This window comes from Heloderma suspectum, chromosome 2 (genome assembly GCF_057233095.1).
Source record: "Heloderma suspectum isolate Gila_16-S chromosome 2, 16-S_ref, whole genome shotgun sequence".
Taxonomy (NCBI): Eukaryota; Metazoa; Chordata; class Lepidosauria; order Squamata; family Helodermatidae; genus Heloderma; species Heloderma suspectum.
This window is the reverse complement of record NC_139459.1, coordinates 19,704,377-19,731,101: the sequence shown is the minus strand read 5'-3', so window position 1 is coordinate 19,731,101 and position 26,725 is coordinate 19,704,377. Positions and strand designations below refer to the sequence as shown.

At 45.8% G+C, this 26,725-nt stretch overlaps 1 protein-coding gene across 1 annotated transcript in view; it reads right to left on the bottom strand.

The window, feature by feature from the left end:
* Positions 1-26,725, bottom strand: part of DCC (DCC netrin 1 receptor) — a 1,145,836-nt gene that overhangs the window by 122,837 nt on the left and 996,274 nt on the right. Inside the window, exon 25 of the mRNA XM_084829640.1 lies at positions 26,073-26,105. Within this exon, the coding sequence (XP_084685766.1) occupies positions 26,073-26,105 (33 nt within the window). The remainder of the gene's footprint in view (positions 1-26,072; positions 26,106-26,725) is intronic.

The following is a 26,725-nucleotide window of genomic DNA, read 5'->3' as shown; positions in this document are numbered from 1 at the left end:
TCTGGGGCTAGCTGAACTTATCCTCTGTTCCTCCCCAGTAGCATTTTGACCATCTTCTGACCTGGGAGTCCCATCTTCCGATGGTATACCGACATATCTCTGGCTGTACTGATCCATTTAGTTTTCATGGCAAGAATACTGAGGTGGGTTGCCATTTCCTTCCCCAGTAATGTTGCATAAGAGGGCATATTTATGGCTACCATTTGTGTAAAAGCCCCTTTATATAAAAGAAGGCGTTGCAATTTTACACATAATGGTGGTTTGGTGAAGGAACGGGCGGCCGCGTGCTGCTCACCGGTCGCCTGCAGACTGGCAAGTGGCTCATGACCCACGCTGAACAAGGTCAGTTAACAAGCAGGGTTTGCAGACTTCAGCCCAAGGGGCCGAGTGGCTGGATGTCCATCAGACTCCCCCCCCCCCCCGGATATCCATGATGGCCTATCCCTAACCTTGTCCTTCACCTCAGGCAGAAAAATGTCTTGGGTGAGCCCTGCAGTAACATTTTGCAAGCAAGCCAAGTTACATAAGAACATAAGAAGAGCCATGCTGGATCAGACCAAGGGTCCATCTAGTCCAGCATTCTGGTTACACAGTGGCCAACCAGCTGTCACTTGAAATTGCCCTGCTCATAACCCTGAATGAGAACGTGAGAGCATGTTCTCTAAAAATGTTTGCAAATTCCTGAATTTGCATTCATGTTCGAAAAATGTGTGACATGTATGACTCACTTCATGCCTGCAAGCTGAGCTGTGGGCTGTTCCCCAAACTCCAGGAACCTTTCTGTGCATTTTTTAAAGGTTCTGCAGTGTACAAAAATTTCTGAGTGATTTCTGCAAATCATGCAAAATTTGGCCATAATTTGCACAAAGGAACTGCTAACCTATCTCCCCAAACAATCTCCCCAAAGCTGCCCTGGGCAACTTGCAAGGAAGGGTAGGAGGTAAATATAAATAACAACAAAATAAATGAATAGATTTTCCGTATCCTCTCCAGCATTTTTGGTATTTATTGTCGTCCTAGACATATATGAAGGGAGAGCAAAGTGAAGAATGGAACTGCAGGACATGTTATTCTGATTATCTTTATATAGCCAGTCTAAGATCTTAAGTGACATTGAAAATGTTAACATCTCATCATAAAAAATAACAGGGCTGCCCAACAGGCTCTGACCTACTAATAGGAATGCAGCACATGGATTTATTACCTTGGAAGCACATGCCTACTTTAGTTGAGGCCTAGCGACAGTCCGCACTTTCTTAGGGAGACCTCACATATGCTTTGAGAATGACAGTGTTAACTTGGGGAGTTGTTACATGTCAATAAGGGAGGTGCCTACAGCTTAGGTGTATTTGAAATTATTCCTCTTTACTGCTTTCCTATCAATGTGCGAAGTGCCTTGGTATGAAAGGCACAATTAGGAATGTAAGGTCATTATCATCACAGGAGCTTTCAGCATAAATTCACCTTCTCAATCAAGATAATTGTGGGGACACTGGCATTTGATCCTCAGCAAAAGAGTAAAGTTGCACGGTGTTGAGTCATAAGTGTTGGAAATGGAGACCAAATGGGCCATTTCGAACTCATCAGCCAAATGTGGTGTCCCCCCCCTGCTTTGTTTGTGTATTTGTTTATATGGATTGAAATAATTGTTGGAGCTCCAATTGGAACTTGCACCCCGGCAAGGTTTTCAAATGAGAATTTTGAAGCAAAACTGGAACAATCAAAAGATGTGACTAGCTGGAATACACAGAAGCCATGTTGATGTTATTAATCTCTCTCAGCCAGGCATTAATCCAGATAGACAATCATAGCATCATAGGGTTGGGAGGGGCCTACAAGGCCATCGAGTCCAACCCCCTGCTCAATGCAGGAAGACTGATTCTGAAGTGGTCTCCCATCCAAGTACTAACCAGGGCTGACCCCTGCTTAGCTTCCAAGATCAGACGAGTTCAGGCACATCCAGACAATCTGACTCCATCCTGTTTCAGCACAATTCCACCCTTGTCCAAGTATTCGGGGATTTTTGTCCCAAATTCTGCTTTAGTAGAAGTCAGTAGAAAACATAGGATATAATTCTATGCATGTTTAGACTTTAGACAGAAAAAAGTCCTACAACTCCCAGCATTTCCCAGCCAGCCACAGCTGGCTGGGAAATGCTGGGAATTGTAGGACTTTTTTCTGTCTAAACGTGCATAGGGCTGCACCCTTAATGACCTTTACCTTTACAAAGAAGAAGAAGCAGCAAACAGTGATTAGTTTTTAAGCTGTAATTATTCTAGAAAATAATATAATGTATTAGTGAATGTATGAGTTCATACTTTCATTCCAATCTGCTGGAAATAATCTATAAAAATCTAGGGATGTATGAAAGTCCCTTATCTTTTACGAAAGTTGATTCGCGGTGGGGGGAAGGCGCTCCGACCCTCCCCCCGAAATTCTGGCCGGGGGGGAGGCATCCCGTCCCTCCTCCCCGAAATTCTGGCTGGGGGGGAGGCGCCCCGTCCCTCCCACCGCGAATCTTGTCCTGCCGGGACTGCAAATGGCAGTGGCCATAGCCGCCGCCGTTTGTGTCCCTGCAGTCAGCCGTGATAGGCTATGTAAATGTTTACGTAGCCTATCACGGCTGAATTAAAAAAAAAAACCCGCGCGTACACAAATGGCGGCGCCCGTGGGCACCGCCATTTGCGTTCCTTATTTTGGCACGTCTAGTCTACGTAAACATTTACGTAGACTACGGCGAAAATAAGGGGAACGCAAATAGCATAGACACTACGCTATTTGCGTTCCCCTTATTTTCGCCGTAGTCTGTGTAAATGTTTATGTAGACTAGACGTGCCAAAATAAGGAACGCAAAATCAAATAAGGCCCATCCTAACTGTAGTATCTATTCTGAAGTGGTTTCAAACTACAAATCCTCCATAGGGAAGCAAAAGACTCCAGGTTATTACATGAAAACAAAAGGTCTGAGTTTTTGATTTGTGGAAATTGGACTGATAGCAGAGCTAAAGATCAAACAGTTCTTAACAAGCCTAGTACATGACAGTTCAACAAAACTAATCCCACCAATATCTTACATTGGAATTATGATAATGCAATTTTATTACTCAGCTTAGACAAGCAGAGATAACAAAGTGGGGGAAATATTCAATATATTGATCTGAGTTATGGGGACTAAAACATAAAGCTAGGCTCAGTGCTAATTAGGGGGGGAAAGGGGAGGGGGTTGATGAAATCCACAGGTCCTCCTGGCTCCTGATGCCCCCCAATTCCAGCCAAAGCAAGCCCCACCATACTATTCTGAAAACACTAACAGTAGGTAAGAGGGCTGTCAGAAAAGATAAGGCCTTCCTCTTTCCCACCCTTGGGCACTGTCGAGTAGGGATGTTGCAGATAGCCTGTGTGTGCGTGTTTGTGTGTGGAGTCCAATGGTCCAACTGCAGAACCTTACACGCGCGCGTGCACACACACACACACACACACAAATGTGCAAAATGCCCGGAAAACCTGTGAACTGGCCTGACTTGCTGCAGAGTGAGTCGGGCACCACAGTGGGGACTGAAATAAAGTCTGGAGGGGGGGAGGCTAGGAAAACTCATCAAACGTCACCCCCTAAAATGGATTTCTCCGACATCCCTAGAACTGTACTCAAGCCACCAACTTTAAATATTAGAATTTTGTTATACGTTCGTACCAGGGTTGGTGATCCTATTTTTGTCTGGAGGCCAGACTGGCTCAAGACCAAGCTGGTGGGGTGGATGATGCTGTGGGGGTGGGGCCCTGCCTCAAAGGTCCCCCCATGACATCACGCCCTGTCCACTTTTCATGCAGGGAGAGGCACAAGGAAACCAACTCAGCTGGTCTAGAAGGAGTTGGCCCCTGTAAGTATCGGCTGAGTCCTTCCCTCCCTATTCATGTCCCAACCATGGTGCGAGCAGGGCAGGAAGAGACTTGGCCGATGATTGCAGGACTGGGTCCTGCAAGCCCCAGCTGAGTAGAGTTCCTCCTTTCTGCCCTGTTTGTGGCCTGATTGGGATGTGAGTGTGAAGGGACTAGGGCAGTGCTTGCAGGACCCTGGCTGAGTGGTAAAATTCCCATTTTATTTCTGATATCTGATTCTCTTTTGTGCCCATCCCTCCCCCACGAGTGTGTGCTGGGTGTGGTGGAATCCTCATTTTATCTCTGGTTGGTCTTCCCAGATCAAGAGGCAGAGCTTGTGGAGGGAAAGGGGACACGGCCCATGGAGGGTACTCAACCCTCTGCAGGCTGGATTGGGCAAGGTTGTAGGCCAGATGAGGCCTGCAGGCTGGCAGTTGCCTTCCCCTGCACTAAGCACTAAGAAAGTTCTTGCTGCCTCTTGCATTAAAGTAAGTACTTCAGGTCTGTGCCTTCTGTCAACTCAATCCCCGGAAGAGCCTTCCAAACTGTTGCTGCCTCCTCCTCCTCATTCAAATCCTCTGTACTGGAAATGCAAGTCTGTTCTGATGGTGCCAAAGAGTAGCAAGATAGCTGGCTGGAAGGCACTTAGAAACTGCAACTGTTGAGTGCTCAGGATGTATGAGAAAGTCATTGTTCATCAGGATTTACCCATTTCACACCTTCTGGACCATAATCTGCAGTCGAGGCCTGTACATTTCTGAGCTTGCTATGTGACTTGCAGACCAAAAGAAAAGAAAAGTGTTCAATGCACATGAAAAAATGTGTACCATGGAGAAATGCACACAACCATGCTTTAATCAATGGGAGAAGAATGTGTACATTTCATAGATGCACACAACTGATGCATATATTTGGAAAAATATGCATGAAAATACACACACAATTTGTGAAGAGACAAAAAACAAAGCTCGCAATCAGATATGGACGTGAGACAGAACTAGGGATGGCGGAGAATTTCTCCCCGAAACTTCGGGGGGCCGAGCACCAACGTGTTCGGCCCCCCGAACAAGTTTCGGGGAGAAATCCTCCACACCCCCCCGGGACGGGACTTACCTTCACCGAATGTCCCTCCCGGTGGCTGGTCCGGCTGGCGGTTCGGCGGGTGTTCGAGCGAGGCGGGAGTGGCAGCCAATCTTTCGACCGGCTGCCGCTGCCGCCATTGCAATGAAAGAAAAAAAAAAAAAGCCCCCTGATAGGCTACGTGACGATTCACGTAGCCTATCACGGCTAGATTTGCAAAGTCAGCAGTGATAGGCTACGTCAATCGTCACGTAGCCTATCACGGGTGACTTAAAAAAAAAAAAAGTGTGTACGGATAATGGTGGCCCCCATAGGGAGCCGCCATTCCCCTTCCTTATTTGGTCGCTGTAGTCTATGTGAAGATTTACGTAGACTACGGCGAAAATAAGGGCAACGCTATTTGCGTTGCCCTTATTTTCGCCGTAGACTACGTAAACATTTACGTAGACTACAGCAACTAAATAAGGAACGCGAATGGTGGCTCCCTATGGGGTCTGCCATTAGCGTACGTGCTTTTTTTTTTTTTAAGTCACCCGTGATAGGCTACGTGACGATTGACGTAGCCTATCACGGCTGACTTTGCAGATCTAACCGTGATAGGCTACGTGAATCGTCATGTAGCCTATCAGGGGGCGTTTTTTGTTTTTTGTTTAACTTTCGCGTTCGCAGCTGGGCGAGGCGAGGCGCCTCCTCCCTGGCCTGAATTTCTGCCGGGGCAAGGCGGGAAGCCTCCCCCCCGCCTGAACTTCACGGGGGGACCAGCGAACATCCTTCGAGGACAGGTAAGTGACTTTCGTCCACCCCTAGGCAGAACACGCTTTGGCTTTGAGGTGGAATTTGGATAACCTTGACAAGCTCAGGTTTGGCTTGTACACATATCCCTAATGGCAACAGGGAAAGCTCTGGAAACATGACATTTGAAACATGACATGACATCTCTGAAACATGAAATCTCAGATTCAATGGCATATTCAGCAAGACATCAGTGTCTGCCTTATGATGAAAGAGTGGTAAAGTTTCTCACCGATCCTGCTTTACTACAATGTTTTTTACAAGGGCAAGTGGATGAAGAGAGAGCCTTATTCCATGGCTACATTCATCTAGGGATACTGGAGAAATTTGAGACAAACTAAAATGAGCTCAGATTCCTAAGAATCCGACCTGTGGAATTTGCTGTGGAGTGACCCCGTCAGGCTGCGCAGAGTCCATGGACTTTTGGATGATTTTTTAGGGATGTACGAAACACCTATCTGGCTCCACGCTGGGCAATCCATGGTGGGGGGAGGCACTCCGTCCCTCCCTCCGGAATCCTGCCCGGACGGCTCTGCTCCATGGCCAAGCCGTGGAGCCGCCGGACAGCTCCAGCATCCAGCCTCTGGGCAGCCCTGCAGGGACGCAAATGGCGGCTGTCGTAGCTGCCGCCATTTGCATCCCTGTATTGAGCCATGATAGGCTACATAAATATTTATGTAGCCTATCACAGCAGGGGGAAAAACCCCAGCATACGCAAATGGTGGTAGCTAGGGATGTACCAAAGTGACTTACCTTTCCGTGGATTATGTTGATGGTGGGGGGCAGGCGTTCCGTCCCTCCCCCCGGAATCCTGGCCGGGGGGAGAGGCACTCCGTTCCTCCCCCCCGGAATCCTGGCCGGCTGGCTATGATCCGCAGCGATTCTGAGGAGCCACCAGCCAGCTCCACCAGCAGCCAGACATCCGGCCGCTGGCTAGCAGGGACGCAAATGGCGGCGGCCATAGCCGCCACCGTTTGTGTTCCTGCAGTCAGCCGTGATAGGCTACATAAATCTTTACATAGCCTATCAAGGCTGATTTAAAAAAAACACACAAAAAATGCTCATATGCAAATTCGGCGGCTGCCGCCATTCGTGTTCTTTATTTTGGCACGTCTTAGTCTACGTAAACATTTATGTAGGTGCTCCGTCTACGCTATTTGCGTTCCCCTTATTTTCGCCACCTTAGTCTACGTAAATGTTTACGTAGGCTAAGACGTGTCAAAATAAGGAACGCAAATGGTGGCACCCATGGGCGCCGCCACTTGCGTACGCACGTGTGTGTGTTTTTTTTAAAATCAGCCATGATAGGCTACGTAAACATTTACGTAGCCTATCATGGTATTTTTTAAAAATCTAGCCGTGATAGGCTACGTAAATCTTTACGTAGCCTATAGGATTGGTGGGGAATTTCTCCCCGAATCTTCGGGAGGCCAAGCGCCAACACATTCAGCCCCCCAAAGTTGGTTGGGAAATTCTCCACTGGCCCCCCGCCCCCCCCCCGGGACGGGACTTACCTTCAGCGAATGTCCCTCTGGGCGGCGGGTCCTGGCGGTGTTTCGGCGGCGTTTCATCGCGGGCGGGGGCTGCGGCTGGTCTCCTGACCAGCTGCTGCTGCCGCCATTGCAAAAAAAAAAAACTAAAGTAAAAAAAAAACAACACCCGTGATAGGCTACGTAACGATTTACGTAGCCTATCACGGCTAGATTTCCAAAGTCAGCCGTGATAGGATACGTTAATCGTCACGTAGCCTATCACGGGGTCTTTTTTTTTTTTACTTTTTGTTTCTCGGCCGGGGAGACGGGGCGCTTCTCCCCGGCCTGAATTTCGGCTGGGCGAGGCGGGAAGCCTCCCCCCCGGCCTGAATTTCGGCCGGGCGAGGCGGGAAGCCTCCCCCCCTTCGCCTGAACTTCGGGGGGAAAAGCGAAGCGCCTCCCCCCCACCGCGAAGCCAAGCTGCGAAAAGGTAAGTGACTTTCATACATCCCTAGTAGCCTATCACGTGTTTGTTTGTTTACTGGAAATGGCGGTGGTGGCAGCTGGTCAGAAGACCGGCTGCCACTGCTGCCGCTGCCGAACTGCCACCGGAGCTGCCGCCACCAGGAAGATTCGCCCAAGGTAAGTCCCGTCCCAGGGGTGGCGGGGGGGTGGCAGACTGTTTCGCCACCGATTTTGGGGGGCCAAATGCACTGGCATTTGGCCTCCCCAAGATTCGTGGCGAAATTCTCTGATATACCTATATTTTTCTGCATGACAAAAAAACATATTCACATCCATCTGTGGGAGGATGACGGAACAAAAGGCACCTGAAAATCTGTGAAACACAGACGGAGCGGATTTTACATACATAGTTTGTATATCCCTACATTAATCCATTTTACGAAGGGGCACATGGAGAAATGATGGGAAATTATTCTAACAGCACTAGCTCTAACACTTGTTTTCTCAGGGCTCCTTAACACCGGGCTTTTATCCTGTGACTGAGATGGCTCCTTCATGGAAGTATGTGGGCTCTTTTCATGACGCTGTGATCATTCAAGGTGTCTCCTGCACTAAACGCCCTTTGTTGTTTTTAAATAGATTGCAGATAATGCACTATCAAATTACCCCATTGTATTCTACTTCAGTTTCTTCCATCAAAAGAGTTAAAGCAGCAAGAAAAGGAGCGAGATCAATGAAAGATAATGGAAGACTCAGATACGGGAAGAGGGAGGGGAGGGGAGGGGAGGGGAGGGGAAGGGAGGGGAGGGGGGAAAGGAAGCGTGTGTAAAGGGAGTCAGTGGTGATCCTGCATTTAAAATGGAAGCAGAAAGCCCCATTTTAGACTGGTGTAGAAATGCCCTCAGAAGTCTCCACTATGGCCAAAGAAGTGTTCGCAGGACTGTCTGCAGCCCAAGGCTAAAATAATCCCCAAATCTTCTGATCTCCTCAAACGTCTGTCACTTGCTGCAGTTAAAACAAAAACAAGACAGGCATCCAATTATATCTGATTATCTCCATCTCCTGCAGAGAATTCTCACTGTAGGAATGCCTTGCAGTTCCTTCGTTCTGAGAATATTACCTTTTTCATCTGCTTCATAAAAATCAGGGGAGGGGGATCCCTTCTGGGGGAATAGGCAAATATGTCTCAGGTAAAATCTCTCTCTCTCTCTCTCTCTCTCTCATTGTAAATACAAAAGTCAGGAGGAAATTTGATGCTTTGTTTTTAAAAAAAGGCTTTGAAATCCATCTGAACCTCCCTTTATAGTACTGCCACTGAGTTCCAGTTTGCAGTCTTCCTTATGCACACCCAAGGCTAAGAGAAGCACTGGGGGAAGGGGGTGTGGGAGGCAATGAGGCATCCTTCTGCTATCACAGCATGGAGTGAGGTGGCTGTTGTCTGAATGCTGGCATTAGGCAATAGATGCAACTTGCAGTGGTTTCCCTACCAGCTGGGAGGAAGCATCGCAACAAGCAAGACCAGACAGTTTCTGATTTTAAGCCAAATAAGATCGAGCCGAGACCGTTTATGCTTCACATAGCCAAGCAGCAACATGCCTGGTGTAATGCAAACATGACACAGGTTGAATTATATTTTTGTAAAAAAACAAAAAACCAGGCAGCAAGACTTCGACTGCCTTACAGATGCTGTTTCCCTGAAAGCTCAAACAATTAGTGCTCTGTTTATTCATGAGATTGAAAGCAGTGAGGTGTAAAACGGCAGGTGTCCTGTCAGACACAACACATTAATTCCTTGTTCAGGGAAGACTCAGTGCTTTGAATTCAATGGGACATGTTTAAAGGTTTTCCTCTTTGCTCCCCCAACGTACCATGAACGAACTATGGAGACCACCATTTCTTCAGACGATTGTGGCAGACGATTGTAGGTTTGGGCCTGCAGGGGTTCATCCAGCCACATTCCCCATCTATTTGCAGACATGGGATTGTATCCAATGCTGCACAAGCAGAAGTCCATTCGTGCGAACGAGGGGGATTTTCCACTCCTCCTGCCCGCTGAAGCCTGCTGCACTTCTCAAAAAAACTTCTGCTTTGGTTCAAGAAACCCTCAAAAAAAGCCTTGGATATGGCATGAGTAGCTGCAGTGGAGTGTGCCTGTGTGTGTGTGCCTGTGTGTTTAAATAAATCTCCCTAAACCAGGTGGAGGCAGCATGTCTGTACAACTTTTCATTCATGCAGACTGCCTTATCTTAATTTTGGACAATTTCCCACTCCTACTGCAGCCCTCCATGCTACATCTGAGGCCTTTTTTGAGGTCTCCTGACCCTCCGGTGTGGCTTTTCAGAAGGGCATGGGGTGCTGCAGAAGGGAGAAAGAGCAGGAAAGCCAGCAGTGGACTTGCAGCAGTGGACTTCACTCACATCAAATGGGATACAACCAGGGATATTGGGGTCCAAGAAGGGGGTGGAATCTGATGACTCCCCACCCACTCGGCCTCCTGGACCCCATTCGCCAAGCCACTGCCACTCCCCAGATCTGCTTGCCAAGTGCCTGCACGGTCCGTGAGCACTTGACAACCTCCCAGCCTCTTAGCAAGCCACCATTTTGTGTAAAAATGGCAGCTCAGTGGTTCCTGGATTTGTAATGTTACATAAATGGAGGCCATAACAGGGCCATTTACACAACATTACAGACATGAAAGGTCCTTATAGAAGACAGAAACAAAATTCAAAGTGCTCTTGACAGACTGGAGCACTGGGCAGAAAACAAGAGAGTGATATTTAATAGGGATAAATGCCAAGTTCTGCACCTAGGAAAAAGAAACCAAATGCACAGTTACAAGATGGGGGATACGTGGCTCAACAACACTACAAGCGAGAAGGATCTTGGAATTGTTGTCGATCACAAGCTCAATATGAGCCAACAATGTGATGTGGCTGCAAAAAAGGCAAATGCTATTTTGGGCTGCATTAATAGAAGCATAGCTTCCAAATCCCGGGAAGTACTAGTTCCCCTCTACTCAGCACTGGTTAGGTCTCATCTGGAGTACTGTGTCGGTTCTGGGCACCGCATTTTAAGAAGGATGCAGACAAACTGTAGAGGGTTCAAAGGAGGGCAACAAAGATGATCAGGGGACTGGAAACAAAGCCCTATGAAGAGAGACTGAAAGACTGGGACTGGGTGTGTTTAGCCTTGAGAAGAGAAGCCAGAGGGGAGATATGATAGCGCTCTTCAAGTACTTGAAAGGTTGCCACAAAGAGGAAGGCCAGCATCTCTTCTCGATCATCCCAGAGTGAGGGACACGGAATAATGGGCTCAAGTTAAGGAAGCCAGATTCTGGCTGAACATCAGGAAAAATTTCCTGACTGTTAGAGCAATATGACAATGGAACTAACGACCTAGGGAGGTGGTGGGCTCTCCCACACTGGAGGCATTCAAGACAAGGCTGGACCGCCATCTGTCAGGGATGCTCTGACTTGGATTCCTGCATTGAGCAGGGGGTTGGACTTGATGGCCTTGTAGGCTCCTTCCAACCCTACTATTCTATGATTCTAAGTATGTAGGAGCTAGGAGCATAAGGATGCAGCAGCTACCAAGAGAAGCAAATGAAGGGCTCTTGATTCTGGATCTAATAAAATTAGATCCCAAGATAAAAATCAAATCAAATATGGAATTGCATTTAGGCAACTATGTGCTGAACACTTTTAGCCTAACACAGAAGATTGATTTAATCAACAGTGAATGAAAATTTACCTAGATATGATGTAAGCACATACAGACAGATCTTGCTTGTATTGTCCTTAGCTGGGATGGGTGGGTTGGGAGAGAAAGATATGACCTTGTCAAAGGGGCTCTCACCTTTTAGAGGTGTCTCCAGCTATTTCCTTGCCTTTCTGGGCCACAAATCTGTACTTTCCCAAGCTTCTTGGTCTCTGATTATTAAGGAACTTAAAGAAGTCTCTCTGGCCCTGTTAAGCCTCTCTACTGTCCAAACAAATTCTCCTTCACAGCAACCCATTAGTTAAACTAGACGTTCCCCACAGACAAAGTTCTCCAGGGGCTTTGTGTGGGAAACAAATGTTGTGTCCCTAATCCACTCCACTTCACAGATATAACCTAGCATATGTGCTGTGGCCTCCACATGATTGCTCAGTTACATGGAAGCCCAATTTGTGCACTCTCTCCCTTAGGGGTGTACGAGAATTTTGTTTTTGCTTACAAAATATGCGTGCATGCCATGTTTGAAGCTCTGAATGCAAATCCGAGCAAGTGTTCACCAAAAATGTTCACAAATTGTTTGTTACTGATTCCCAGTTCAATTTGTTGTTGTTGTTCAGTCGTTCAGTCGTGTCCGACTCTTCGTTCAATTTGTGCAACTGTCCTAATTTGCAAACATTTCCTCAGTAGACTGAATCTGCCCTGCTTTAGTCTAGAGAGGCAATTTGTGCAGATTAGTGCAGATTTGTGCAAATCTGTGCGATTGCTGCTCAATTTGCACAAGTTTTCCACTCGCGCAAAGTGAATGGGAATCGAGCACAAGACAAGTGGTGAGATGATGTTTGGAGAATCCTAGTGACCTCAAACATCACTCGTTCTCCCATCCCCACTCTCCCTCTAAAAGGGGAAGAGGGAGACCATGTGGAGACCCTGACTCACATGCTGTGTCACCTGCATGGTGAAAGGGAGGGGGTACATTATGAAATCCGAAGGGTTACATGGCAAAACTCTGTTTACTATGGAGTAATCCCTTCAAAGACAATGGGAATACACAAAGGTAAGTGGCTTACAAAATCCGTTTAGGAATACATTAAGATCCAATACTGAATATAAGTTCTTTGACTTAAATGGAATGTGTACCACTCAGTGAGGAAACAAAGATAATTATTAAGGACATAACAAGGGCCATGCTGGATCAGCTCAAAGAACTCTCTAGGCCAGCCTAGAGAACTCTCTGTTCTCATAGTGGCCAACCATCTGCCAATGAGAAGCCCATAAGAAGGGCATGAGCACAACAGCTCCCTCTTGCTCATGTTCCCAAGCAACTGCATTGATCAGCATATTGCTTCTGATACTGGAGGTAGCGTACAACCATGAGGACTAGTAGCCATTGATAGCCTTCTCCTCCAGGAATTTATCTAACCCCCTTTTAAATTAATCTAAATTGGTAGCCATCACTACATGTTGTGCTAGCATTAATTATGTGCTGTGTGAAGAAGTCCTTCCTTTTATCTGCCCTGAATCTCCCACCAATCAGCTCCATTGGATGACCCCACTGGGGTCTAGTATTATGAAAGAGGGAGAAGAAACATCTTTCTGTCACTTTCTATGCAGTGTACAGACCACGTGTAATTCTATCATGTCCCCTCTTACTCACCTTTTTTTCTAAGCTAAAAAGCCCTGAACGTTGCAACATGTCCTGTAGGGCAGCCTCTTGATAATTTTGGTTGGAAAAGTTGTGGACCAAGTAAAGCCCTGGGGAAGCTCCTAGTGCCTTGAAGTGGTAGGAGGGAGCAGGGCTTCTCAGAAGGGTCAGTGAGCTGCATTTGGTCCATGGACCAGAGGTTCCCCATCCTTGTTCTAAGACTTAAATCAGGATCCACTTTTGCATCTCTGCCCAGCCACACACCTCAGCAATTTTGGTCTCAGTTCCAATCATTCTCATCCTCTGCCTGCTGCTTGCACAACACTTTATAAGTCATTTTCTACATCTTTTCCCCCCATGTATTACCAATGCTGCTAATTAAAAACTGGTGGCTTTCACAAAGCTGACTGATGCTGCCAATAAAGTTCTGCTTAATGCGTGAGCAGCAGGGGAAAGGCTGTTGTGATCATTCACCTTATTAGGATCTGGTTTTCTGTCTCCTGGTGCTTTCTCCAAAGAATCAGTCACAACGAGACATCATGTCACCTTTTGTGAACGAATGGCAGTATTGCAGATGAGCCATGCTAGATTATAAGCTTCATCTTTTTGAAGAGGGAGGCATCTTTCCTAGCACATTTTACAGCATACAAACCCATTTTCCACCAACTTTATTGGTAACCCCTGTCTCTATCTTTTTTCCCACTGTCTCCTAGATCCCATTTAATTCCTTAGGTTCACCCCACCCCTCCAGTGGAAGGAGAGTGAGGAAATGGAAGGGCCAGCATTAAGAGCAGGGGGAGAGAAGAAAATTCTTATTACCTGCTGTGGACTGAAACCTTGGTGGCTAAAGTAGAGCGATAGCCACATAGACAAGTAATCTAACTTCCATCTAGCATGCTTATTTACTTCTCCACATGAAATAAAGTAGAATGCACTTTCTTGGACTGTGCTGCTGGCCACCCTGTAGGGATACTGTTCTTTTCTGCAGTGATTCCATATTTTCAGAGCAAAAGCATAATGTCTCCAACATAGCAACCTCTGGGGGTGACAGAATGCTTAGACCAAAGGAGTCTAATCTTAAGGACATTCACCTGGGCATTAAGGTCCTACACATCATGGAAAGAAGATCCAATGTTCAGGTATGTGTTCACCCACCACTGTGCAAACAAGCAGTGCAAATGTATGAGCCACAGCAGATTTGTATGTGCAAGGATACACACAGTTTTCCTGTCATCAGGAAATGGGCTAAATTGTGCATATGCTTCTAGGTAAGAATGCTTGCCTCAAAGGTAACATTGTTCATATGGTTGTGGTGGGGTGGGGTGTATGCATTCAAAAAGGTCCAGATCTGCTACGTGTAGGACCATACCAGCAGGTAAAATTTCTGAACTGGCACTGCTGTTGGTTTATTGTTTTTGTGGTTGTTTTGGTTAGGCAGGCACAGGTGGAGGGTGGGGAAGTAGAGTGAGCAAAGCCATGGTTCTTGGCTTCTGCCCATCTAATCTAGCTAGTGATGTGTGAGGAATGTGCCCCACATAATTTTCCCATTGGAATTCCCCCCTCCACACCACCTGGAAACAGACATGGGCCCAGATGCATTTTGCGTTTGTCAATCTGTACATTTCCAGGCTCATGATGCCTTCTGCGGAATAGGGAAAATGTGTCTGATATAATGCACATATTTGAAAAGAACATAAAGAAAAAAGTGTACATTTACAAAATGCATACACACGTGCTTTAGCCAATGGGTGGAGGCATATGATAATGCCTACAATTTAAAAAATGCACACGATGTATACCTCTGTATGACCTCCTCCCATAAAAAACAAAACAAAATATCCATGTGGAACTGGCATGGAACAGACTGCAGGTAAGGGGAAAGTAAAATTCCATGGATTCAGACTTTACAGATTCACCTATCCCTAAATTTACAATCTTATGGAAAGTATCAGAGCAGCTTCTTAGACTATAGAGTCCAGGTGTCTCAAGTTCCCCAGATTTTTTTAGCAAGAAGTGGTGATGTGCCATAGTAGCTAAGTGCTGTTATGAGCTGCAAAATCACTACTTGACAACTCACCTTGCCTAGGAAATTGATGGCCTTAGGCAAGTACTTATTCTCTCAGCCTCACCATCCCACCAAACCCAATATGCTGGTGAAAACTGGGAAAGTGGGAGCAGTCAAGGGTCAGTGGGAGCAGACAAGGGGCAGTGAGCTGAATTTGCATTTGGACTCTGAAGTATGGCATTCAATCAATACCAGTTCTCAGTGCTGGCTTGCTACCTGAAGAAACTCCTTTAGATTCTGTTATGGCTTAAGCTTTTCAATCCAGCAAGCATTTTAATGTAATATTGTTAATATTCCACAGGCTATGCCCTTTAAATGGAGCAAGCTCCCTACAACTAAGGATGTTGGAGAAATCCATTTGTGGGGTGGAATTCGACAGGTTTTCCTAGGCTTAGCCCACAGACTTTGTTTTGGTTTCCACTGCGGTGCCCAACTCATTCTGCAGTGAGTCAAGCCAGTTCACAGGTTTTCCAGGAATTTTGTGCATTTTGGGGGAGGTTCTGCAATTTGCCCAAATTTCTCAGCAATTTGCACAAATTATGGCCAAATTTGCACAATTTGCATAAATTCAGCCATAAGTTGCACGAATTGCTCAGAAATTTGGGCAAATTGCAGAACCTTCCCAAAAGATATGCAAAATGTTCCCAGAGTTTGGGAAACAGCCCACAGCTTGGCTCACAGATGCAAAGCAAATCGTACATACTGCGGAACTCCGTCAAGCCAAAAAAGAACCGGATTTCCAAAGAATGGACATCTCTACCTACAGTTATGGATGTATGAAAGTCACTTACCTTTCCGCAGATTCTGTTCATGGTGTGGGGGGAGGCGTTCCGTCCCTCCCCCCAGAACCTTCAATGGGGGGGGAGGCGATCCGGTCCTCCCTCCCGGAATCCTCGATGGCCGGCTGTGCTTTACGGCGGCTCCACGGAGCAGCCGGCCAGGCCCAGGCCAGGGCCATCCGCAGCTGGATTTCCAGCCATGGAGGGCTCTGAGTAAAAAAAAACAAAAAAAGCGTATGCAAATGGCGGCGGCTACAGCCGCCGCCATTTGCATTCCTTATTTTTTGCCGTCTTAATCTACGTAAATATTTACGTAGACTATTATGGCGAAAATAAAGGGGAACACAAATAGTGTAGTGGGTGCTATTTGCGCCCCCATTTGATTCACTGTTTTAGCCTACGTAAATATTTACATAGGCTAAAATGGTGAATGAAAAAGGGACGCAAATAGTGCCCGCTACGCTATTTGCGTTCCCCTTTATTTTCGCCGTCATAGTCTATGTAAATATTTATGTAGATTAAGATGGCGAAAAAGAAGGAACGCAAATGGCGGCGGCTGTAGCCGCCGCCATTTGCGTACGCAGTCGTTTGTTTGTTTGTTTTTTACCCAGAGCCCTCTGCGGCTGGAAATCCGGCTGTGGACGGCTCTGACCTGGCCAGGCCAGGCCTGGCTGGCTGCTCCGCAGAGCTGCCGTGGAGCACAGTTGGCCATTCAAGGATTCCGGGGGGAGGAACGGAGCGCCTCCCCCCCGGCCAGGATTCCGAGGAAGGGACGGAACGCCTCCCCCCCAACCATAACATAATCTGTGAAAGGTAAGTCACGTTCGTACGTCCCTATATTTGTGTTCCCCCTTAGTTTCGCCATCTTAGTCTACGTAACTATTTATGTAGACTAAGACGGCCAAAAATAAAGAATGCAAATGGCGGCAGCTGTAGCTGCCGCCATTTGCATATGGGTTTTTGTTTTTGTTTTAACCCAGACATGATAGGCTACATAAGTCTTTACGTAGCCTATCATGGCTGAATACAGGGACGCAAATGGTGGCGGCTATGGCCACCGCCATTTGCGTCCCTGCTAGCCACTGGCCGGATGTTCAGCTGCTGGCGGAGCCGGCCTGTGGCTCCACGGAATCACCGTGGAGCGGAGCCAGCCAGCCAGGATTCCACGGGGAGGGACGGAGTGCCTCCCCCACCAGTGGAACCCAGCAGAGCCAAGTAAGCGGGGTTTCGTACACCCCTACATACACACAGTTACGGTGCAATCCTATGCATGTTTAGTCAGAGAAAAAGCCTACAACTCCCAGCATTCCTCAGCCAGCAAGGGGATTTTGTAGGCCATTTCTCTGTCTGAACATGCATAGGATTGTTCCCTTAATTGTTTAAGGAAAACAACAGGGTACAACCAAGGTAGATTATGGAATGTCCTTTTTTTCTCTGCTGCTGAGTCTGGCAGGGAAAAAAGCCAGCAGGCAAGGACTACATGATCTGAGCATATTTCCAGCTTTCCCCTATCCACTCCTATCTTAATATGGTAGAAGAAATAAAAGAAAACTTTGCATGAGAAATGGAAGAGGCACTGTAATGATTTCTGCAAGCTACAGACAAGGATAGTCTTAGTTATGAGCTCCCAAGGTGGGGGGGAAGGGCGAGGGGCACTACAAAACTACTCTAATCAGCCCTCTAGAAGGGTTGAAGACCCTTTCCAGACATAGCCTTTTCCTCCACTCCAGAAAATGAAAAGTTAGGTTGGCCACTTACACATACACATACTTACACTTATCAAAAAAGGGAAAACACATCAGCAAAGAAGAAGACAAAAGTGGGCACCCATTTTCTTGATTTGTGCAAAGATCAGATTTCTCTTGCTCAGTTCAGAGTGTTATGACTACCTATGCACCTATCTTCATCCTTGTTCATAATGTCTGAGCCTCAACTGCATTTTTGACCCCTGAGCCTTGTTCTGTCATTTGGTACCTGTGGGTAACAAATATGTGAAAGAGCTCTGTAGAGTGCACCTGGCTATCCCCGCCCCCCAGTGCCAGTCTGAAGGGGCCCTATATGCATAAAGATGAATGTGCAAAGGGCTCCCTCCATTGGAAGGCGAACCTGGATTGACCAGGGTTCACATTCCCATGGAGGGAGCTCTACATGCATATGTCTGTATGTGTTTAGGCCCCCTTCAGGCTCATGCCCATCACACCCTGGCTGGGGGTCATGGCCAGTGCAGGTGTTGACATCAATGGGGCATGTCTAGCCAGGTATATTTCTAAAGAGTCCATTTGGTGCCGACAGGTACTTTTAGTCCAGTGCCCTGCACCACAGAACAGGCCTACACACACAACAGAATGAGGTGATGGAATACTGAGGTGGGATGAAGGAACTGCACCACTGCAAACTGCAGCTGGGGCTTACTGCTTGAATGCTCTTCCAGGTAAACACACACTACACAGCTCCTTACAAGTAGAAAGCTAGCACATCAGTGACAAAGATCCTATCCCAATCCTATGCTTGCTGTGCTGGTTCTCCATGTGCAAGTTTTTCATATAGGAAAACATTTTAAAACATGAGATCACCCACGAAGTCTGAAGAGATGCAGTCCATTCTACCACCTCATCATTCTACCACCTCATTCTTTTATATATGTGAACCAGGCTACTTCATCAGCACAACAACAAAACTATCTTCCAACTTCTCCTACAAGTAACAACTTATGCTATCCTATACTCATTTACCTGGGAATAATTCCCATTGAACTCAATAGCGTGTCTGAGCATATAGAATTGCACTGTACACAATTTAAACTGCTTTGGAGATCCTTTTTCAGTCCTTTGGTCTATATATCTTTTTTATCAATTTAATTATAACAAATGTTAAAAGGAAGCACCAGTATTTGTTTTTGTTGGCATTGCTTTCCAGAATGCTGATATGAGTTACAACACTATTTTTAAACAACAACAACAACAACAACTCCAACAACCTGAGATATCTGTGGCCCTTTAAATCTTAGTTGAACTAATACAGCATGCAGTGATGCCTTGAAAAGCAACAATAATCATTGAAAAAGAGTTAATCTCTCTTTTTTCAAGCTCATTTCCACTGTTTCCTTTAACATTTCACTTTTCAAATCTTATTATGCCAGTAAGATGTGGGCAGGAAACTTAGCTGTGCTGTCACCCAAACGATAGAGGATCCTGCCTTTGATTCTATTTGTGTTTACTTGAAATTGCTACAAGGCATATAAGGAAAATGGCATCTACTTTATGCTCCAGAATGCCAATTAAGATCAAACACAGAAGACTGACTGATTTGCCCATTTATAACTGGGTGCTAGATTTGGAGAGAACTGTTTATTATGCAGCATGACTATCCAGGAAAAGCAATTTAATACCAGGGGTCCTGGCTCAGGAGAGGGATGGGTGAGAAATTCTTTCCATTCCAGTTCTTATGGGAATTTACCAAATGCACACTTATTGAACCAGTGAGCAATCTGGAACCGAGTTGTGTACCAAATCCACACTTTCCCACATTTTTAGCACTACAGTTCTCCACTCAGGGAAATGGACACAAAAATGTGCACACATGGGAAAAGTATGCACAAACGTCCCCATGTTATGGAAATGTGCACACAAAAATGCTCACAATAGTGAACACAGCACAGAGAAGCACATCATTACAGGGCAAATGACTTGCCAAAATGCATGCATTAGGAAATAGTGTGCACAAAAATGCACATGCACATTTTTGTGCAGAGTTTAAAGCAACAACAATGTGGGGTCAGGCCAAACTGAACTTAAGGTTGGAAAAATGAGAAACTGAACTGAAATCGACAGATTTGCCCATATATTTATTTATTTTTTTGTTTGCTTGTTTCCCAGCTTTCCACTAAAAATAGTACTCAAAGCAGCTAACAATGAGAAAAGATAGATAAAACGTAACATAATTAAAACATAACCACATCAGTTAAAATGTAAAAAAAGGGGAAAACCCCAGTGCCCTCCCCCACAAAGGCCTGCCTGAATAAAAATGTCTTTGCCTGCCAGCAGAAAAAAATATATAGATGGAGCTGCATTGGGAGCAGCCACTGAGCCACCCTCTTGTTCCTGCCAAATGTGCCTCTGATAGTGGCAGGATGGAGAGAAAAGATCTTAAAACATGGGCAGACGCATAAGGGAGAATGCGGTCTTTCAAATTGCTGGGTCCCATGCTGAACAAAGCTTTATCAGTCATAAGCAGGCCTTTTAATTCTGCCCCAATACAGACTGGTAGCCAGTAAACATGTTGTAAGAAGGGAGTCACATGCCCTGGTCAAGGGTTTGGTTGCAACACTCTGGACCAGCTGGTTTCCAAACACTTTTCAAAGGCAGCCCCATGTGCAGCATATTACAGTAGTCCAGAGGCAGGATTGTAGCTTAGTGGATAGAGCACAGGCTTTGAATGCAAAAGGCCCCAGATTCAATCCCTTGAGTATAAGGATGGGCGAACTCTCCTCAGTCTGCCCTGCAACCTGCTCACTGGATCCCCACTCACTGCCCGCCCGTGCTCGTGCTGGGATGTGAGCTGGCTGGTGGTTCACAGGAGCCTGGCGAGTGCTGCCACCGCTGAGAGCAACTGAATCCCTCTCTGCCGGTGCTTGGCAGAGAGAGGTACAGTTGTTCTCGTTGGCAGCAGGGGAGGCAACAGGATGGGAACCGATGGCTTCTCTCTCAGCTCCCATCCTGCCGTTGCCACTGCTGCTGAGCACAACTGTATCCCTTTCTGCTGAATCGCCCCCCGCCATCCCTAGAGGTTACATGCACCTTTTCTTTGGAAGAAGGACTTCTTGTTGAAGGCTGGTATGATCATTGCTTCAGGGGAAGATTCCCTATGAGCCAGAAGGTACACTCACTCTTCTGTGATTCCCACCCCCGATATATAACTTCTAAGGCTAGGCCATTCCGTGTTGGGTCAAGCTCTGGAAGCAGGTTCAGAGCATGCACAACTTTCCTTGGAAACTAGAGCATCATATACTTTAATGCACATGCATATTAAGGGGCAAGTTCAGACAAATGCCATAAGCAGAGGTTATGTGCTACATGGAAGTGAGTTTGTGCCTGTCCTGTCCCACCAGTCAGAGCTCCTGACTCACTTCCAGTCCTGCTGAACATCCATGCATGAACATAACATTTGCAAAAGGGCTGGAACAGAATGTGCACATGCCAGAGATACACAGTTGATTGATGGCTTGTATGTGCTTATGGCAAGGCTCAGGCATTTTCTGAATTTGAATTTGATGCCCTTAGGGGCAATGCAAATGCTGAAATTGATAAATGAGCATCCAGTAAACCCAGAGGCATGACAGGAACATGCAGGGGACAGAGGGGAAAGGCGCAATCTCTCCCCTGCCATGTGCAGATGCTCCTTGTGGAGAGGTTCATCTGAGCCAGCCCAATGTCTTCTCAAAGTAAGAAAACCCCATGGAACATATCACAAGGCTAAAAGATATGATGCCAGAAGATGAGACCCTCATGTCGGAAGGTGTCCAATATAATACTGGGGAAGAGCAGAGGCAATTTCAGTAGTGCCAGAAAGAGTGAAGCGGCTGGGCCAAAGCCGAAAGGACACTCAGCTGTGAATGTGTCTGGCGGTGAAAAGAAAATCCGATGCTGCAAAGAACAATAGTGTTTAGGAACCAGAAAGGTAAGATCAATGAATCAAGGTAAGCTGGAGGTGGTCAAACATGAGATGGCAAGATTGAACATCGACATCTTGGGAATCAGCGAACTAAAATGGACAAGCATGGACGAATTTAATTCAGGTGACCATTATAGCGTTACCCTATTTTCGCCGTAGTCTACGTAAATCTTTACGTAGACTACCCCTGTTCAAATAAGGAACGCAAATGGCGGCGCCCATGGGGCGCCGCCATTTGCGTACATGCTTGTTTTCCCCCCCCCAAAGTCACCCGTGATAGGCTACGTGACGATTTACATAGCCTACCACGGCTGACTTTGGAAATCTAGCCGTGATAGGCTACGTAACGATTTGCGTAGCCTATCACGGGTGTGTGTTTTTTGTTTTTTGCTTACTTTTTTTTTCGCGGCTGGGGAGACGGAGCGCCCCTCCCTGGCCTGAATTTCGCCAGCGAGGGATGGGGTGCCTCCCCCCTGATCTGAATTTTGGCTGGGCAAGGCGGGGCGTCTCCCCCCCTCGCCTGAACTTTGGGTGGAGAACCGAAGCGCCTCCCCCCCACCGCAAAGCAAGCTGTGGGACAAGGTAAGTCCCTTTCGTCCATCCCTACCTGCTACAACACCTTCTAGAACTAACACCAAAAAAAGATGTCCTCTTCATCATAGGGGATTGGAATGCTGAAGTAGGAAGTCAAGAAATCACCAGGATAACAGGCAAGCATGGCCTTGGTGTACAAAATGTAGCAGGACAAAGGCTAATAGAGTTTTGCCAAGAGAATGCACTGATCATAGCAAACACTCTTTTCCAACAGCACAAGAGGCGACTCTACACATGGACGTCACCAGATGGTCAATATCGAAATCAGATTGATTATGTCCTTTGCAGCCAAAGATGGAGAAGCTCTATACCGTCAGTCAAAACAAGACCTGGAGCTGACTGTGGCTCAGATCATGAGCTGCTTCTTGCAAAATTCCAGCTTAAATTGAAGAACGTAGGGAAAACCACTAAACCATTCAGGTATGACCTAATCATATCCCTTATGAATGTACAGCGGAGGTGAGTAATAGATTTTAGGGATTAGACCTGACAGAGAGAGTGCCTGAGGAACCATGGATGGAGGTCCGTAACTAGGGATGTACGAAAGTTCCGCCACGGATCTCGGGAAGGCCGAATGCCAGCGCATTTGGCCCCCCAAAATCGGTGGCGGAACGGCCTGCCACCCCCCGCCACCCCCCCCGGGACGGGACTTACCTGGGGCGGATCTTCCTGGCAGCGGCGGCTGCCACCTGCCGCCGCCGCTGCCATTTCCAGGTTTAAAAACAAAACAAAACAAAAAAACGTGATAGGCTATGTAAAGATTTATGTAGCTTATCACGGCTAGATTTTAAAAAAACACTGTGATAGGCTATGTAAATCTTTACGTAGCCTATCACGGCTGACTTAAAAAAAAAAAAAACCCAGCGCATACGCAAATTGCGGCGGCCATGGCCGCTGCCATTTGCCTTCCTTATTTTGGCATGTCTTAGTCTACGTAAACATTTACGTAGACTAAGACGACGAAAATAAAGGGAATGCAAATAGCGTAGACACTTCGCTATTTGCGTTCCCCTTATTTCCCCCGCACCATCAGCATAATCCCCTAAAGGTAAGTGATTTTCGTACATCCCTATCCGTAACATTGTTCAGGAGGCAGCAGCAACTCAATCCATCCCAAAGAAAAAGAAATACAAGAATGCCAAGTGGCTGTCTGATGAAGCTTTACAAGTAGCTGACGAAAGAAGGGAAGCGGAAAGCAAGGGAGAAAGGGGAAGATATATCCAACTGAATGCAGAGTTCCAGAGAATAGCAAGGAGAGACAAGAAGGCCTTCTTAAATGAACAATGCAAAGAAATCGAGGAAAACAATAGAATGGGAAAGACTAGAGATCTTTTCAAGAAAATTGGAGATCTTAAGGGAACATTTTGTGCAAAGATGGGCATGATAAAAGACAAAGAAGGCAGGGACCTAACAGAAGCAGAGGAGATTAAGAAGAGGTGGAAAGAATACACAGAAGAACTATACAGGAAAGATCTTAATGTCCCTGATAGCCATGATGGTGCGGTCACTGAGCCAGACAGCCTAGAGAGTGAAGTCAAGTGGGCCTTAGGAAGCATTACTAACAACAAAGGTAGCGGAGATGACAGTATTCCAGCTGAGCTATTTAAAATCCTAAAAGATGATGCTGTTAAAGTGCTGCATTCAATATGCCAACAAATTTGGAACACTCAACAGTGGCCACAAGACTGGAAAAGGTCAGTTTACATTCCAGTTCCAAAGAAGGGCAATGCCAAAGAGTGTTCAAACTACCATACAATTGCGTTCATTTCACATGCCAGAAAGGTTATGCTCAAAATCCTACAAGCTAGGCTTCAGCAGCATGTGAACCGAGAACTACCAGAAGTACAAGCGGGGTTTCGAAGAGGCAGAGGAACTAGAGATCAAATCGCCAACATTTGCTGGATCATGGAGAAAGCAAGAGAATTCCAGAAAAAACATCTATTTCTGCTTCATTGACTACACTAAAGCCTTTGATTGTGTGGATCACAACAAACTGTGGCAAATTCTTAAAGAGATGGGAGTACCAGACCACCTTATCTGTCCCCTGAGAAACCTGTACAAGGGACAAGAAGCAACAGTAAGAACCACACATGGAACAACCGATTGGTTGTCGCCCTGCTTATATATGCAGAGTACATCATAAGAAATGCCGGGTTGGATGAATCATAGGTCGGAATTAAGATTGCCAGGAGAATTATCAACAACCTCAGATATGCAGACGATACCACCCTAATGGCAGAAAGCGAAGAGGATCTCAAGAGCCTCTTGTTGAGGGTGAAAGAGAGTGCAAAAGCTGGTTTGAAACTCAACATTCAAAAAACAAAGATCATGGCATCTGGCCCCAACACTTCCTGGCATATAGAAGGGGAAGAAATGGAAGCAGTGACAGATTTTATTTTCTTGGGCTCCAAGATCACTGCAGACAGTGACTGTAGCCATGAAATTAAAAGACGCTTGCTCCTTGGGACGAAAGCTATGGCAAACTTAGACAGCATAGTAAGAAGCAGAGACATCACCTTCCTGACAAAGGTCCGTATAATCAAAGCTATGGTTTTCCCAGTAGCAAGGTATGGCTGTGAGAGCTGGACTATAAGGAAGGCTGAGCGCCGAAGAATTGCTGCTTTCGAACTGTGGTGCTGGAGAAGACTCTTACGAGTCCCCTGGACTGCAAGGAGGTCAAATCAGTCAGTCCTAAAGAAAATCAGCCCTGAGTGCTCATTGGAAGGACAGATACGGAAACTGAAGCTCAAATATTTTGGCCACCTAATGCAAAGAGAAAACTCCCTGGAAAAGACCCTGATGCTGGGAAAAATTGTAGGCAAAAGGAGAAGGGGACGGCAGAGGATGAGATGGCTAGATAGCATCACCAATGCAATGAATATGAACTTGAGCACGCTCCGGGAGAGAGCGGAGGACAGGAAGGCCTGGCATGCTATGGTCCATGGGGTCACGAAGAGTCAGACACGACTTAACGACTGAACAACAGCAACAATTCTTTGTAGCTTTTGGAAGACTATTTCAGTTTTTAAAGCTACAAATAAAAATGGGTACAAATATTTCCACTTCAAGGACATGGCCTAATTTTCACATTATTTACACATTACACCTCCAGGTGAACTCTAGTTTTTGATGGGTTTCTCCAATGCAGTAAATAGCAGGCACAATTACATGACAGTAAATTCAACTGAAAAATTTAGCACATGAAAGTGATGTAAGACTTTCATGATATGGGATATTTCCCCCATACATCACCAATGGCTAAATCAATGGAAGTTAAAAGAGAGGCAGCTATTCTCCTTTCTAATGCCTAAAAATAATCTGCTATTTTCCCAATATAGCAACTGAATACCTAAAGAAAGAATAACTTATTGTTACATAGGAAACAAAGGGCTAAAAACAATCAGCTTGAAATTGAAAAACACTATCAGAATTTCATTAAAAAAAAATGCACAGACACACACCCAATCATACTGCCTTGAAAAGTTGACCAAAGTTTACCTTTAAAAAGGACAGGTTTGACCAGGAGGTTCCAGAACTTTAATTTATATCCCATGAAAGGGTGTAGGAACAGCTTGGAAATTATGCCAAGCTTAATTATAGTTAATGTGAATTACTCAGAAGTGTAGCAGAGAGAGGGGAAAAAATTTATTTCATACAAAGGAGCCTGACATTTTAATTGGTCCTTCAGAAAAGAGACAAAACAATTTCCTCTCAAGAAAATTTACATCTTCCCCATCAAAACAGCAGCCTCAGCCAAGCAGAACTTCATTAACAAGATTAATTATCATGCCAGTGTCTGCCTCATCAGGTGTGCTGGCCAGGTGAAGAGCAGAACACAAAGGAGTGGGGTGGGGGGGACATCACAGCTATGGCTTGGCATTGATTCCAGGAAAAAACAAGCCATGGAAAGGCCATCTTACCTTGGTCATTAGCCATTTTGTCAGGGTGCTCCACTGCAAGGCAAAGAGAATATTGTCAAACTTTTGACTGTTTCCAGTAGATACACTGACATATCAAATCAACAATTTTGTTAGCCAGCTTTGCTATCAAGATGATGCAGTTTTATCAGCAGATTGATTGGCACAACAGGAGAGATTTTAAAGATTTCTCTTTAATTTCAGAAAGCACAAGTGTGACTTGGATCATCTGTGTCTCATTACTAATGAAGGCAGATGTTGCTTTTTTAAAAGGAAAAAAAAACCCAATCGGATTGTTTTTCTTTCCGATCTGAGGTATCATCTGGAAAGCTTAATTAAGAGTGGAAGTGAGATGAGAGAAAGAGAGATTGTTCCTTTGAATAATTATTAGAGACAAATCCTCCTGCATGCTGAAAGCTAGTTCTGACTGAAGTTGTCGTGTGTAAACTGTGGTTTTACATGCGTTTTATAGAATAATTACACACAAAAGAAATAAAGGATTACAAGTGCTCCAGTCAAGTCTTCAGGATTTATAGGTGTTGCCAAAATTCTTCAGCCACAATAGCGTGCATCTATTTATTAAACAGTGCACAGAACCCAAGTTATTTTTTTAAAAAAAAACTTAAATAATCCTAGAATATTAGCCATTTGTTTCA